The sequence below is a fragment of the Macaca mulatta genome, chromosome X (assembly GCF_049350105.2).
Source record: "Macaca mulatta isolate MMU2019108-1 chromosome X, T2T-MMU8v2.0, whole genome shotgun sequence".
NCBI lineage: Eukaryota > Metazoa > Chordata > Mammalia > Primates > Cercopithecidae > Macaca > Macaca mulatta.
The window spans coordinates 82,014,605-82,032,090 of record NC_133426.1 but is presented as its reverse complement, the minus strand read 5'-3'; the positions used below and the strand labels follow the sequence as shown (position 1 = coordinate 82,032,090).

The 17,486-nt window shown below is 39.1% G+C and overlaps 1 protein-coding gene across 8 annotated transcripts in view; it reads left to right on the top strand.

Annotated features, from left to right (window-relative positions):
• The window catches only part of ZDHHC15 (zinc finger DHHC-type palmitoyltransferase 15), a 290,771-nt gene that overhangs the window by 39,369 nt on the left and 233,916 nt on the right, over positions 1 to 17,486 (top strand). For all 8 annotated transcript variants that reach the window (XR_013412566.1, XM_077987779.1, XM_077987781.1 and 5 more), the window contains 1 exon segment: positions 16,507 to 16,601. Coding sequence is in view for 7 of the 8 variants with exons in the window: in XM_077987779.1 (XP_077843905.1) it covers positions 16,507 to 16,601 (95 nt within the window). In the remaining variant the exon portion in view is untranslated.

The window sequence follows — 17,486 nt, the reverse complement described above, 5'->3', positions numbered from 1 at the left end:
TCTCATTCCTGCTTTGCCCCACCTCCCAACTGCACATCTATATACAGGCAGCTGGTGAGCAGGGCTGAGATCTTGCCCCAGGCTACAAGCCAGCCTCCCCAGTGAGAAAACATGCAGGGCTCAGGTCTTACCCCTCCTTGCCTGCCTGCCCACCTGGTCACCTATGGCTTCTGTGCTCATATCTGAGCTTCCTGATCACTCCCCCCTGCCAGGTTTCTGCTCAAGAAAATTCATGCTCAGTTGAAATTATTACAGAGTTCAGCTAGAAGTTTTTTCATTCTGTGGCCTCTCTACAATTCTTGCTGGTTGCCTTCCCTTCCCCAGGGACCTCTGTGAGATAAAGCCAGGAATGGCTTCCCTGGGCTGGAGCTGCGGACCATGAGTGCCTATAGGGCCCTTCCCACTGCTTCTTCTACTTTTATATTTTGCTTGGCTCCCTAAATCCATTTCAGCTCTAGGTAAGGTTAAATCCTTCTCTGGTGGTCTGGATTTTCAGGTTTCCCAGTGGGGATGTATGTTTGGAGGTTGACTTTTCTCTCTGTCATACTTTGGGAACTCAGTTTTTCAGCTGTCTCATGGCATTTGCAGCAGCAAACTGCTTCTTTCAAACGGTCTGTGATTTTTTTTTCGGTTTTCCTGGTATGTTCTTGCTGTGGTTCTTGGAGCAAAAGTTTACAATGTGAGTCTCCAGATGCTGTTTTGTCTGTCCAAGTAGGAGCTGCACGTTAGTTTTGTCTCCTATCTGCCAATTTTCTATTTAACCATTAATGATCAACTTAAAACTGAAGCTTATATTTTTTCTTGATTATGAAAGTACTTGAACTTCTTAAAATGCAAATAATACAGAAATTGATAACTTAGGGTAAGTTCTTAGTAGTCACTACAGAGTTACAGATGGAGTGAGGTTTGGTAGTGTCTATTGTATACATCACATTTTAATTTTTTCAGTGAATTTTCCCCTTTACTTTTTGACAAGTCACTTTTGATATAGCTACATCTAAATGTACCATTTCAAAGCTCTGCCTGTCCTATGCTTCAACAAGTCTCTCTCCAGTGGGCTGGGCTGGACCTCCCATCCTCCTTTGCCTTTCCCAACATGCCTTGCAGTCTCCACTTGTATCAGGTTGCTGATGGGTGGAGCATATATTGAGCCAAAATGATTATATATGTGTGTGTGTGTGTGTGTGTGTGTGTGTGTGTGTGTGTGTGTGTGTGTGTAAACATCAGCCACAGTGCAGCCAATGGTAGGTTTTAGAGTCATGATTTTGCTTCCCACCATAGCTGTGTACCTATCAACACGGCTTTCAATCCTATAGCCTGTAAGTCCTAACACATTTGAGTATGACTATTGAGGAAAATAAAAATATTAGACTGGGAAGTCAACTTAGATAAATATGTATCATCTTTTTTGCCAAATGTCAAAAAATCTAAGATGAAAAGACACCAAAGGTAAAGACCTATTTTTAGATCTTTGTTTTTGTCAGATTTATTGAGATATAATTTATATGCAGTATCACCCTTTTTGAGTATACAGGTTGATAAGTTTTGACAGTAGTAAACAGGAGTGTAAAAACCACCACTATGGCTGGGCACGGTGGCTCACGCCTGTAATCCCAGCACTTTGGGAGGTCAAGACGGGCGGATCACGAGGTCAGGAGATCGAGACCATCCTGGCTAACACGGTGAAACCCCGTCTCTACTAAAAGACAAAAAAAAATTAGCCAGGCGTGGTGGCGGGCGCCTGTAGTCCCAGCTACTCAGGAGGCTGAGGCAGGAGAATGGTGTGAACCCGAGAGGCGGAGCTTGCAGTGAGCTGAGATTGCGCCACTGCACTCCAGCGTGGGCAACAGAGCGAGACTCTGTCTCAAAAAAAAAAAAAAAAAAAAAAACCCACTATACAGTTATAGATTATTTATATTACCCCAAATGATTCCCTTTACCCCATTCGCAAGAAATCCTCTCACTCTCCACCCCTGGCAACTGCTGGTGTTTTCTGTCCCTTTAGTTTTACCTTTTCCATAGTTATATAAATTGAATCATACAGTATGGAGCCTTTTGTATTAGGCTTTCTTCACTTAGCATCCTATATTTTTAAGATTCATCTGTCAGTGTATGTATGAAGTACCTTATTTTTATTGCTGAGTAGTATTTCATATTCATATAAGAATATATATGTACAAGCCTTTGTGGAGATACATGTTTTTGTTTCTCTTGAGTAAATACCTAGCTGTGAGATTCTTGGGTCATATGGTAAGTGGATGATTAACCTTATAAGAAACTGCCAAAGTATTTTCCAAAGCAGTTCTACCATTTTGCTTTCCTATAATTGATACATGAGAGTTCTCGTTATTCTACATCCTTGTTATCATTTAGTGTTGTAAGTTTGTTTTTGTTGTTGGTGGTGATAGTTTCTTATATTCTATTCCATAAGGTATGAAATGGAGTCTCCTTATTGTTTTTAATTTGCACTTCTGTAATGACTAATCTTTTTATGTGCTTGTTTGCCATCTGTATATCTTCTAATGTGAAGTGTCTGTTTAGTCTTTTGCCCTCTTTTATTGAGCTGTTTGTCTTATTATTGAGCTATAACAGATCTTTAAATGCCTGGGTATAAGTCTCTTTGTTTTTAAGCAAATGTGATTCCTCCCCGTGGAGCAAAATTACAATCAATAGGAGGGAGTTGTGAGGAGATATATTTATACTTGATATGAGGAAAATGTGTCTAACAATTGGAGTTTTCCAACAATAGAATAGGCCGTTCCAGGAGCTAAGTTCCTCCATTACTGCAGGTGTTCACAAAAGCTGAGTAAACAATTATTAGGGATAATGTACAGCAGATTGATGCATCTTCTTAATACATTAGATCAAATAGTATCTAAGTTTTCTTCCAACTCTGAAAATGTATGAAATTAACATAAATTAAGTCAACATCATATTAATGAGATAGAGGAATTATTGGTTACATCAACAAAAGGTAATACATTCTGAAGGAACCACGTTGTGATTGGTAGAATCCCTTCCACTTCCTTAGCCAGCAGAGAACTAGTTTACAATCCCTACCCACCATATAGGCAATAGAGAGTCTGCTGTGTGTGTGTGTGTGTGTGTGTGTGTGTGTGTGTAGTCTTCTATGAATATCCCTGACAATTTGAATGCATTGGGCAGTACTTAATCCAAATTATACAGGCAGAATAATGATATTTCAACTACCCATTTTAAACCAGGAAAGAAGCCAAAGATTATTCCCCAAGGCATATTGGCCTGTGTACTTTCTTATCCCCAAGATCAGTGAATCAATGGAACTTGTGGGTAGGCATTTTCAACAAGAGGACTAGAAATAAACTATTCTATTTTTTTAATTTAGTTTTTATTTTTTTAGAGACAGGATCTCACTATATCACCCAGGCTGGAGTGCAGTGGTGCCATCATAGCTCACTGCAGCCTCAAATTTCTGGGCTCAAGTGATCTTCCCACCTCTCCCTCCCAAGTAACTGGAACTGCAAGCATGTGCCACCATGCCCAGGTAATTTTTTTGTAGTGATAGGGTCTTACTTTTCTGCCTGGGCCAATCCTCCCACGTCAGCCTTCCAAAGGGCTGGGATTACATGCATGAACCACCATGCCTGGCCCATTTTTTCTCTTGTTTAACAAAACCATGGTTCATCTGCCCCCAAAATCTGTGTAATTTTTATCACCATGTCTCAGAAAACAAATCACTAAGATTGAAGAGAAAGTGAGAGGAAGAAAACAGGTTTATTAAGTCCTTAGAGTATGTTAGATACTTTCACACATTTAAGCCAATTAATTACCACAACTTTGACAAGCAGGTATTTTATTCATATATATATACACACACACACGTATACATACATGTGATCATATAGATACACATATGATTATCAGCAAGGTTAACCAGCTTCTCAAGGACATATAGTTACTAAGGGCAAATCCAGAGTTCAAAACCTAGTCATCTGATTCCAGACCTACTGGATTTTGCACAACACCTCAATGCCCAAAACAGACCCAAAAGGAGAGACCTCGCCAGCATGGAACAAACAAAATCTGAAAGGGACTATCATTAAAGTTTATAAACGTAAGTTTGTGTATGTTGTTAGCTTGATGTCATTCACCAGATTCCAATACATGAGTGCTAGAAAGCTCTTTGAAACTTAACAATGCTGTTTAAGACAACTAATATGAAGCCCTGCTTTGCATAGTGGCTGGCAAACTTCTGAGACTCATTACTCCCAAAGAATTGGTATAGACTGATAATCTAACCAGCTTCATAGAAGGTTTATGTAAATTGATGAGTGGTAGATGCCTAATGGATAATTAGAAGAAATTAGGATGCCTGGAAGACAACCCTAACTTTTGAAGTGGATATCAATGAGGAAAACTAAGACCTTTCAAAACATAATATCATGTATTAGCACCAGAATTTGATCCCAGCATTAGAGATATTCCCAGTGGGCAGCCAACTAAACATTGGACACAACTCTTGAGAAAATCTTGAAATCTAGAGGGTAGCTAAATCATGGAAACAACTCTTTTTAAGAAATAATTTCACCTTTTTTTGTAGATTCAGGGGGTACATGTGCAGGTTTGTTAGCTGGGTATTTTGCATGATGGTGAAGTTTGGAGTACAATTGATCCCATCACCCAAATAGTAAGCATAGTACACAATAGGTAGTTTTTCAACCCTTGCTCCCCACCCCGCAACACAGTAGTCTCCATCGTCTGTTGGGAACCAACTCTTGAGCAATTCTTGTACTGTCATGAAGAATGAGATCCTTGGGCACACCTTATGGGCCTCTTACACCATTATCTTCATTCCTTCAAATAGCTGAAAAACAAGGTCTAGCTTTTTGTTAGAGTTTGTAAAGCAGAGAATGTAAAGTAAAGCAATGAACTCAAATATTAGAATTAACATTTTATTGCTAAGTGTTATGCTCAGAGAGAGATGTCACCGTCTGGCTGACAAACTTCCCCCTGATCTGCAGCATCTTAATAACCTTTATGGGTGGCTCTGATGCAAACTGAAATTTGAGAATCACTGCTCTAGGGAAAAGCACTCTGGACTGGGACTGAAGAAACTTGGATTCTGGTTCCATTGCTTCCATAACTTTGCTGGGTAATTCTGATTAAATCACTTACACCTTTGTGCCTCAGTTACTTCTCTGCAAAATCAGTGTTGAACCAAATGATCTCTCTCTTACTCTAAAATATTGATATAGTTCCTATTTTACCAGTTTATACAATAACCTCGACTTAGTCATTTAACCTCAAAATCCTTCATTTTCTACCCATTTATTTAAAAGTACCCATAATTTCTGTGAAACCTTGTAATGTAGGAATGGGAGCGAGCTGTTTCCAAGTCCATGATTGAACTAGTTGGTGTGTAGTAGTACCTGGAACAAGTTAAAGTCCCATGCTTTCCATCTCAACCATTGGAATTAAAAATATAGTTAATGTGTTAAGATACTGCCAAGTGTAAGAATTTAGTTCTCAGTCACTCAGGTGATCCAAATTCGTTAACCACATTACCCTTGAAGTGTATCATGAGAGGGTAAACATGAAATTGTTTTCTCCTGATCTCTTTAAAAATCGAATATTTCACACTCCCATACTGAAGGAACATGAGTTGACATAACTTAGTCATCTAATTTTCCCCGTACAAACCTCATAAAATCCAAGAAACAAAACAATTGCAAAAGATAACACATTTAAAAAAAAAAGAAAAAAACATTTAAAGGCATTGCCTAAGAGAAAAAAGTATGATAGCACTTCACAAAGGCTCGATTAGAGACACTCTCAGGGGTAGCCAGCTAAACACTGGACACAACTCTTGAAAAAAATCTTAAAATCTAGAGGGCAATGAAAGAGGCACTCTCACTTATTGATGATGAGAATATAAATTAAATACAAATATTCTTAATGGCAATTAGGCAGTATCTACCAAAAGACATCCCTTTTGACCTTGCAGTTCCACCTCATATAATTGATCCTATAGATATTTTTTGTGCCTGTGCTGATGACATATATAAAAATTATTCATTGAAGCATTATTTGTATTAGCAAGAGAAGGGGGAAAAATAAATTTTCCTCAGAGACAGCCTGGTTAAATAAATTACGGTAATTTATAGTAAGTGAAAAATAAGTAAGGTACAAAACAGTGTGTATAGAATACTGCTACTTGTGGAAAAACATACTACTTGGGTGATTTTATATGTATAAAATCATAAAGGATACACAACAAAGTCATGGCTTTGTGATGTTGGTTGCTTCCAGCGAGGAGAACTGGGTGGCTGGGGGACAGGTATAGGAAGACTTTTCACTGTATACTCTTCTATACTTTCAGATTTTAAACCTTGTAAATATATTACCTTTAAAAAGATATACAATTTACAATGTTAAAATATGACAAATCTTTCATGTCTCTGGTGTACATATATTTGTATAAACATATACAAATAAGAGGATCTGGAATGATACATACCAAACACCAAAGAGGTGTTGTGCCTTGGAATGGGGAGGTGAGAAGTTAGATGTATATGTGGGGTGGACATTTACCTTTTGCTTTATATTGCTTGAATTTTAAAATGAGATTTCATAATTACAAAAATCAAGCACATATAAAAGGTCCTGCCCTGTATGGCTGGGAGCACTGGGCCAGGAGAATAGGGTCTCTCTTTTTTGTTTTTTTTTCAATTCAGTTATAAATGTATGAGAGGCTCAGTCCTATTAAGTTAGTCTTGAGTCACATTATTCCCTTGAATTTTTCTGATGGGTTGAAGTATATACACATCTCCTAAGACCATACCATTTAAAGACTCAGAGTCTTGTAGTCTTTTTTTTTTTTTTTTTTTAATGTCACTAAAGAATGTCTTCTTTTTATTTTTATTTTTTTTTTATTTTTTATTATACTTTAAGTTCTAGGGTACATGTGCACAACGTGCAGGTTTGTTACATATGTATACTTGTGCCATGTTGGTGTGCTGCACCCATCAACTCGTCAGCACCCATCAACTCATCATTTACACCAGGTATAACTCTCAATGCCATCCCTCCCCCCTCCCCACTCCCCATAATAGGCCCCTGTGTGTGATGTTCCCCTTCCCATGTCCAAGTGATCTCATTGTTCAATTCCCACCTATGAGTGAGAACATGCGGTGTTTGGTTTTCTTTCTTTTTTTGTTTTTTAGTATCTTTGTTTTTTTTTTTTTTTAAATTATTATACTTTAAGTTCTAGGATACATGTGCACAATGTGCAGGTTTGTTACGTATGTATACTTGTGCCATGCTGGTGTGCTGCACCCATCAACTCGTCACCACCCATCAACTCATCATTTACATCAGGTATAACTCCCAATGCCATCCCACCCCCCACCCCCCTCCCCATGTGGGCCCCGGAGTGTGATGTTCCCCTTCCCGAGTACAGGTAATCTCATTGTTCAATTCCCACCAATGAGTGAGAACATGCGGTGTTTGGTTTTCTGTTCTTGTGATAGTTTGCTAAGAATGATGGTTTCCAGCTGCATCCATGTCCCTACAAAGGACACAAACTCACCCTTTTTTCTGGCTGCATAGTATTCCATGGTGTATATGTGCCACATTTCCTTAATCCAGTCTGTCACTGATGGACATTTGGGTTGATTCCAAGTCTTTGCTATTGTGAATAGTGCTGCAATAAACATACGTGTCCATGTGTCTTTATAGCAGCATGATTTATAATCCTTTGGGTATATACCCAGTAAACGGATGGCTGGGTCATATGGTATTTCTAGTTCTAGATCCTTGAGGAATCGTCATACTGTTTTCCACAATGCTTCAACTAGTTTACAATCCAACCAACAGTGTAAAAGTGTTCCTATTTCTCCACATCCTCTCCAGCACCTGTTGTTTCCTGCTTTTTTAATGATCGCCATTCTACCTGGTGTGAGATGGTATCTTATTGTGGTTTTGATTTGCATTTGTCTGTTGGCCAGTGATGACGAGCATTTTTTCATGTGTCTGTTGGCTGTATGTATGTCTTCTTCAGAGAAATATCTGTTCATACTCTTTGCCCATTTTTTGATGGGGTTGTTTGCTTTTTTCTTGTAAATTTGTTTGAGTTCTTTGTAGGTTCTGGATATTAGCCCTTTGTCAGATAAGCAGACTGCAAAAATTTTCTCCCATTCTATAGGTTGCCTGTTCACTCTGATGGTAGTTTCTTTTGCTGTGCAGAAGCTCTTTAGTTTAATTAGATCCCATTTGTCAATTTTGGCTTTTGTTGCTGTTGCTTTTGGTGTTTTAGATATGAAGTCCTTGCTCACGCCTATGTCCTGAATGGTATTACCTAGGTTTTCTTCTAGGATTTTTATGGTATTAGATCTAACGTTTAAGTCTCTAATCCATCTTGAATTAATTTTTGTATAAGGAGTAAGGAAAGGATCCAGTTTCAGCTTTCTATTTATGGCTAGTCAATTTTCCCAGCACCATTTATTAAATAGGGAATCCTTTCCCCATTTCTTGTTTTTGTCAGGTTTGTCAAAGATCAGATGGCTGTAGATGTGTAGTATTATTTCTGAGGGCTCTGTTCTGTTCATTGGTCTATATCTCTGTTTTGTTAAGTGGGCTTCATCCCTGGGATGCAAAGCTGGTTCAACATACACACATCAATAAACGTAATCCAGCATATAAACAGAACCAAAGACAAAAACCACATGATTATCTCAATAGATGCAGAAAAGGCCTTTGACAAATGCAACAGCCCTTCCTGCTAAAAACTCTCAATAAATTGGGTATTGATGGAACGTATCTCAAAATAATAAGAGCTATTTATGACAAACCCACAGCCAGTATCATATTGAATAGGAAAAAACTGGAAGCATTCCCCTTGAAAACTGGCAGAAGACAGGGATGCCCTCTCTCACCACTCCTATTCAACATTGTGTTGGAAGTTCTGGCTAGGGCAATCAGGCAAGAAAAAGAAATCAAGGGTATTCAATTAGGAAAAGAAGAAGTCAAATTGTCCCTATTTGCAGATGATATGATTGTATATTTAGAAAACCCCATCATCTCAGCCCAAAATCTCTTTAAGTTGTTAAGAAACCTCAGCAAAGTCTCAAGATACAAAATTAATGTGCAAAATCACAAGCATTCTTATACACCAGTGAGTCAAACAGAGAGCCAAATCATGAATGAACTTCCATTCACAATTGCTTCAAAGAGAATAAAATACCTAGGAATCCAACTGACAAGGGATGTAAAGGACCTCTTCAAGGAGAACTACAAACCACTGCTCAGTGAAATAAAAGAGGAGGCAAACAAATGGAAGAACATACCATGTTCATGGATAGGAAGAATCAATATCATGAAAATGGCCATATTGCCCAAGGTAATTTATAGATTCAATGCCATCCCCATCAAGCTACCAATGACTTTCTTCACAGAATTGGAAAAAACTGGTTTAAAGTTCATATGGAACCAAAAAAGAGCCCGCATTGCCAAGACAATCCTAAGTCAAAAGAACAAAGCTGGAGGCATCACGCTACCTGACTTCAAACTCTACTACAAGGCTACAGTAACCAAAACAGCATGGTACCGGTGTTTGGTTTTCTGTTCTTGCGAGAGTTTGCTGAGAATGATGGTTTCCAGCTGCATCCATGTACCTACAAAGGACACAAACTCATCCTTTTTTATGGCTGCATAGTATTCCATGGTGTATATGTGCCACATTTTCTTAATCCAGTCTGTCACTGATGGACATTTGGGTTGATTCCAAGTCTTTGCTATTGTGAATAGTGCCGCAATATACAACGTGTGCATGTGTCTTTATAGAAGCATGATTTATAATCCTCTGGGTATATACCCAGTAATGGGATAGCTGGGTCATATGGTATTTCTAGTTCTAGATCCTTGAGGAATCGTCATACTGTTTTCCACAATGGTTGAACTAGTTTACAATCCCACCAACAGTGTAAAAGTGTTCCTATTTCTCCACATCCTCTCCGGCACCTGTTGTTTCCTGACTTTTTAATGATTGCCATTCTAACTGGTGTGAGATGGTATCTCATTGTGGTTTTGATTTGCATTTCTCTGATGGCCAGTGATGACGAGCATTTTTTCATGTGTCTGTTGGCTGTATGCATGTCTTCTTTTGAGAAATGTCTGTTCATATCCTTTGCCCACTTTTTGTTGGGGTTGTTTGCTTTTTCCTCATAAATTTCTTTGAATTATTTGTCGGTTCTGGATATTAGCCCTTTGTCAGATGAGTAGATTGCAAAACTTTTCTCCCATTCTGGAGGTTGCCTGTTCACTCTGATGGTAGTTTCTTTTGCTGTGCAGAAGCTCTTTAGTTTAATTAGATCCCATTTGTCAATTTTGGCTTTTGTTGCCATTGCTTTTGGTGTTTTAGACATGAGGTCCTTGCCCATGCCTATGTCCTGAATGGTATTCCCTACGTTTTCTTCTAGGGTTTTTATGGTTTTAGGTCTAACATTTAAGTCTCTAGTCCATCGTGAATTAATTTTCGTATAAGGAGTAAGGAAAGGATCCAGTTTCAGCTTTCTACTTATGGCTAGCCAATTTTCCCAGCACCATTTATTAAATAGGGAATCCTTTCCCCATTTCTTGTTTTTGTCAGGTTTGTCAGAGGTCAGATGGCTGTAGATGTGTGGTATTATTTCTGAGGGCTCTGTTCTGTTCCATTGGTCTAGATCTCTGTTTTGGTACCAGTACCATGCTGTTTTGGTTACTGTAGCCTTGTAGTATAGTTTGAAGTCAGGTCGCGTGATGCCTCCAGCTTTGTTATTTTGACTTAGGATTTTAATGGCAATGCGGTCTCTTTTTTGGTTCCATATGAACTTTAAAGAAGTTTTTTTCCAATTCTGTGAAGAAAGTCATTGGTAGCTTGATGGGGATGGCATTGAATCTATAAATTTCCTTGGGCAGTAGGGCCATTTTTACAATATTGAGTTTTCCTATCCATGAGCATGGTATGTTCTTCCATTTGTTTGTGTCCTCTTTTATTTCACTGAGCAGTGGTTTGTAGTTCTCCTTGAAGAGGTCCTTTACATCCCTTGTAAGTTGGATTCCTAGGTATTTTATTCTCTTTGAAGCAATTGTGAATGGAAGTTCATTCATGAATTGGCTCTCTCTTTGTCTGTCACTTGTGTATAAGAATGCTTGTGATTTTTGCACATTGATTTTGTATCCTGAGACTTTGCTGAAGTTGCTTATCAGCTTAAGGAGATTTTGGTCTGAGATGAAGGGGTTTTCTAAATATACAATCATGTCATGCAAACAGGGACAATTTGACTTCTTTTTTTCCTAATTGAATACCCTTGATTTCTTTCTCTTGCCTGATTGCCCTAGCCAAAACTTCCAACACTATGTTGAAAGTAGTGGTGAGAGAGGGCATCCCTGTCTTGTGCCAGTTTTCAAAGGGAATGCTTCCAGTTTTTGTCCATTCAGTATGATATTGGCTGTGGGTTTGTCATAAATAGCTCTTATTATTTTGAGATACATTCCATCAATACCGAATTTATTGAGAGTTTTTAGCCGGAAGGGCTGTTGCATTTGTCAAAGGCCTTTTTTTGCATCTATTGAGATAATCCTGTGGTTTTTGTCTTTGGTTCTGTTTATATGCTGGATTGCATTTATTGATTTGTGTATGTTGAACCAGCCTTGCATCCCAGGGATGCAGCCCACTTGATCATGGTGGATAAGCTTTTTGATGTGCTGCTGGATTCGGTTTGCCAGTATTTTATTGAGGATTGTGGCATCGATGTTCATCAGGGATATTGGTCTAAAATTCTCTTTTTTGTTGTGTCTCTGCCAGGCTTTGGTATCAGGATGATGTTGGCCTCATGAAATGAGTTAGGGAGGATTCTCTCTTTATCTATTGATTGGAATAGTTTCAGAAGGAATGGTACCAGCTCCTCCTTTTACCTCTGATAGAACTCGGCTGTGAATCCATCTGGTCCTGGACTTTTTTTGTTTGGTAGATTATTAATTGTTGCCTCAATTTCAGAGCCTGCTATCGGTCTATTCAGGGATTCAATTTCTTCCTGGTTTTGTCTTGAGAGAGTTTAAGTGTCCAAGAAATCATCCATTTCTTCTAGGTTTTTTAGTTTATTTGTGTAGAAGTATTTATGGTATTCACTGATGGTAGTTTGTATTTCTGTGGGGTCGGTGCTGATATCCCCTTTGTCGTTTTTTATTGCGTCAGTTTGATTATTCTCTCTTTTCTTCTTTATTAGTCTTGCTAGCGGTCTATCAATTTTGTTGATCTTTTCAAAAAACCAGCTCCTGGATTGATTGATTTTTTGGAGGGTTTTTTGTGTCTCTATCTCCTTCAGTTCTGCTCTGATCATTGTTATTTCTTGCCTTCTGCTAGCTTTTTAATGTGTTTGCTCTTACTTCTCTAGTTCTTTTAATTGTGATGTTAGGGTGTCAATTTTAGATCTTTCCAGCTTTCTCTTATGGGCATTTAGTGCTATAAATTTCCCTCTACACACTGCTTTAAATATGTCCCAGAGATTCTGGTATGTTGTATCTTTGTTCTCATTGGTTTCAAAGAACATCTTTATTTCTGCCTTCATTACGTTATGTACCCAGTAGTCATTCAGGAGCAGGTTGTTCAGTTTCCATGTAGTTGAGTGGTTTTGATTGAGTTTCTTAGTCCTGAGTTCTAGTTTGATTGCACTGTGGTCTGAGAGACAGTTTGTTATAATTTCTGTTCTTTTCCATCTGCTGAGGAGTGCTTTACTTCCAACTATGTGGTCAATTTTGGAATAAGTGTGATGTGGTGCTGAGAAGAATATATATTCTCTTGCTTTGGGGTGGAGAGTTCTGTAGATGTCTATTAGGTCCACTTGGTGCAGAGTTGAGTTCAATTCCTGGATATCATTGTTAACTTTCTGTCTCCTTGATCTGTCTAATGTTGACAGTGGGGTGTTGAAGTCTCCCATTATTATTGTATGGGAGTCTAAGTCTCTTTGTAAGTCTCTGAGGACTTGCTTTATGAATCTGGGTGCTCCTGTATTGGGTGCATATATATTTAGGATAGTTAGCTCTTCCTGTTGAATTGATCCCTTTACCATTATGTAATACCTTCTTTGTCTCTTTTGATCTTTGATGGTTTAAAGTGTGTTTTATCAGAGACTAGTATTGCAACCCCCTGCTTTTTTTTGTTCTCCATTTGCTTGGTAAATCTTCCTCCATCCCTTTATTTTGAGCTTATGTGTGTCTCTGCATGTGAGATGGGTCTCCTGAATACAGCCAACTGACGTTTGTTGACTCTATCCAATTTGTCAGTCTGTGTCTTTTAATTGCACCATTTAGTCCATTTGCATTTAAGGTTAATATTGTTATGTGTGAACTTGATCCTGTCATTGTGATATTAGCTGGTTATTTTGCTCGTTAGTTGATGCAGTTTCTTCCCAGCATGGATGGTCTTTACATTTTGGCATGTTTTTGCAATGGCTGGTACCGGTTGTTCCTTTCCATGTTTAGTGCTTCCTTCAGAATCTCTTGTAGGGCAGGCGGTGGTGACAAAATCTCTAAGCATTTGCTTGTCTGTAAAGGATTTTATTTCTCCTTCACTTATGAAACTTAGTTTGGCTTGATATGAAATTCTGGATTGAAAATTCTTTTCTTTAAGAATGTTTAATATAGGCCCTCACTCTCTTTTGGCTTGTAGAGTTTCTGCCGAGAGAGCTGCTGTTAGTCTGATGGGCTTCCCTTTGTGGGTAACCCGACCTTTCTCTCTGGCTGCCCTTAACATTTTTTCCTTCATTTCAACTTTGGTGAATCTGACAATTATGTGTCTTGAGTTGCTCTTCTTGGGGAGTATCTTTGTGGCATTCTTTTTATTTCCTGAATTTGAATGTTGGCCTGCCTTACTAGGCTGGGGAAGTTCTCCTGCATGATATCCTGAAGAGTGTTTTCCAACTTAGTTCCATTTTCCCCCTCACTTTCAGGCATACCAATCAGACGTAGATTTGGTCTTTTCACATAATCCCATATTTCTTGGAGGCTTTGTTCCTTTCTTTTTCCTTTTTTTTTCTCTAGACTTCTCTTCTCACTTCATTTCATTCATTTGATCTTCAATCATTGATACTCTTTCTTCCAGTTGATCAAGTCGGTTATTGAAGCCTGTGTGTTTGTCACATATCTCTCATGTCATGGTTTTTATCTGTGTCTGTTCGTTTATGGCCTTCTCTGCGTTGATTATTCTAGTTATCCATTCTTCCATTATTTTTTCAAGATTTTTAGTTTTTTGCTCTCGGTACGTAGTTCCTCCTTTAGCTCTGAGAAGTTTGATGGACTGAAGCCTTCTCCTCTGAACTCGTCAAAGTCATTCTCCGTCCAGCTTTGTTCCATTGCTGGCGATGAGCTGCGTTACTTTGGAGGGGGAGTTGCGCTCTGATTTTTTGAATTTCCAGCTTTTCTGACCTGCTTTTTCCCCATCTTTGTGGTTTTATCTGCCTTTGGTCTTTGATGCTGGTGACGTACTGATGGGGTTTTGGTGTGGGTGTCCTTTCTGTTTGTTAGTTTTCCTTCTAACAGTCAGGACGCTCAGCTGTAGGTCTGTTGGAGATTGCTTGAGGTCCACTCCAGACCCTGTTTGCCTGGGTATCAGCAGCAGAGGCTGCAGAAGATAGAATATTGCTGAACAGCAAGTGCTGCTGTCTGATTCTTGCTCTGGAAGCTTCGTCTCAGGGGTGTACCCCGCCGTGTGAGGTGTGAGGTGTCGGTCTGCACCTAGTAGGGGATGTCTCGCAGTTAGGCTACTCAAGGGTCAGCGACCCGCTTGAGCAGGCAGTGTGTTCATTCTCAGATCTCAACCTCAGAGCTGGGAGATCCACTGTTCTCTTCAAAGCTGTCAGACGGCTGTCAGACTCCACCCAGAGGTGGAGTCTTCAGAGACAGGCAGGCCTCTGTGTGCTGTGGTGAGCTCCACCCAGTTCGAGCTTCCTGGAGGCTTTGTTTACCTACTTAAGCCTCAGCAATGGCAGGCACCCCTCCCCCAGCCACGCTGCTGCCTTGGCCTTAGATCTCAGACTGCTGTGCTAGTAATGAGGGAGGCTCCATGGGTGTGGGACCCTCCAGGCCTTGTGTGGGATATAATCTCCTGGTGTGCCGTTTGCTAAGACCCTTGGTAAAGCACAATATTATGGTGGGAGTTACCCGATTTTCCAGGTGTTGTGTGTCTCAGTTTCCCTTGACTAGGAAAAGGGATTCCCTTCCCCTTTGTGCTTCCCAGGTGTGGCGATGCCTTGCCCTGCTTCAGCTCTTGCTGGTCAGGCTGCATGAGCTGACCAGCACTGATTGTCCGGCACTCCCCAGTGAGATGAACCCAGTAACTTAGTTGAAAATGCAGAAATCACCCGTCTTCTGTGTCGCTCATGCTGAGAGCTGGAGGCTGGAGCTGTTCCTATTTGGCCATCTTGCTCCCGACCGTCTGTCTTGTAGTCATATAACCACCTCTGTGGAGAATACCAGAATATCCCATATGAGAAGAGCTATCTAAAAGGCAAAGAGTGTGAAAAGAAAGGTAATAGAAAGCCACTTTTATAACTGTCTCAAAAGTACAACCCACACTTCAAAAGTATATAATCTTCAATGGAATACTATTCAGCCATAAGAAAGAATGAAATCCTGTCTTTTGCAGCCAGATGGATGGAACTGGAGGCCATTATCTTAAGTGAAACAACTCAGAAACAGAAAGACAAATACCTCATGTTCTCACTCATAAGTGGAAGCTAAATAATGTGTACATATGGAAATAGGATGTGGAATGATAGAAAATAGAGACTGGTATGGGTGAGGGGGTGGGAGATGGGTGGATGATGAGAAACTACTTAGTAGGTACTATGTACATTATTCAGGTGATAGATACTCTTGAAAGCCCTAACTGCACCACTGTGCAACCTATATCCATGTAACGAAATTTTACTTGTACTCTGTGAATTTATACAAAAATTTTTACAAGAAAAAAAGTGTTTAGTCTTTAACACCTGGCTACATTATAGACTACCTGTGTGACTTTGGTTAATCAACTGCCTCTGGTAGTTAATCGACTATCCCGATCTTATTACCTATCTTACAAATTTATTGAGAAAATAAAATGAAATAATATACGTGAAAGCATGTTGTAAACTCTAAAATGCTGTGTAAATTGTGTCATTATCACCTTTCAGTACTCAAAGTAGCAAAGATAATGACAATTGGCTGAAGTAGTTTTCCCTACATTGTCATAAAGGACATTCCCCCTTTACTTCAAGAATCACATGGCAACTTTTAAGGTATTCAACTTGCAGAAAGTCTTTGTTTCAAGTTTTTCATTATGGCTTGTTTCTGTCACTGTATGGGAAAATAGAATTAACCCATCATAATAATACCAGAGAATACATGTTAATAATAGGAAAACAAAATAAAAATTTGTGATGGAGCTTTGTGTTTTTGAACCTTTAGAAATGGATAAAAAGATAGTATAAACACTGATTTTTTTTATTTCAGTTATTTACCTCATATTCTACCATGCCATCTTTGTGTTCTTTACCTGGACCTACTGGAAGTCTATCTTTACACTCCCACAGCAGCCAAACCAGAAGGTAAGAATATTGGTTACTTCTTAAATGATAAGAACAGAGAAAAGTAGAAATGACAATAAAGCAAGAAGAGACAAAAATCTTAAAGAACTCCTAGTGATAAAGGTGAATTGAGGGTAGGATAGGCTATTGAAGGAGTTTGTGAAGTCACCTGCTCTGGATATCTTTAATACTAGGAAGCCAACTGGGTGCTGTGGCTCACACCTGTATTCCCAACATTTTGGGAGGCTGAGGCAGGAGAATCACTTAAAGCCAGGAGTTTGAGACCTCAGCAAAAAAGTGAGACCTTGTCAATACACAGAATTTTTTAATTAGCTGGGCATGGTGGAGCACACCTGTGTTCCCAGCTACTCAGGAGGCTGAGGCAGAGGATTACTTAAACCCAGGAGTTTGAGGCTGCAGTGACCTGTGATGGTGCCACTAGACTCCAGTCTGAGTGAGAGTAAGACCCTGTCTCAAATTTTAAAAAGAGTAGGAAACCACTACCTGCATTGGTGAGATAATTAGAAAACAAGGACCCACTTGGACTCTGAGGCCTCATCTAATTCAATTCTATGAAACTATTATTTTAGTGATTGTTTTATTTATTTAGTGCTGTTATTTCATTCCAGTGAGACTCTGAAATACAAATGAGAAAAAAGCACAATAGTTAAATCAATCATTTTCAGACTGTGTTACCTTAAATACAAGTGTTTCATGCAATATTTGTAAGTGTTCATGAAATAATTTGTGATTATGTTAGGTATTTGTAATGTGTAACTACTCTAAATTAAGGTAGGTTCCAAAGTAGAAAAAGAACAATAGGGGAAACTTTCCAGCCTCTGAACATTGGGAAAAATACTGTCTCCTTAATGAAACCAAAATGATGCACAAGAAAAATAAAGTTAA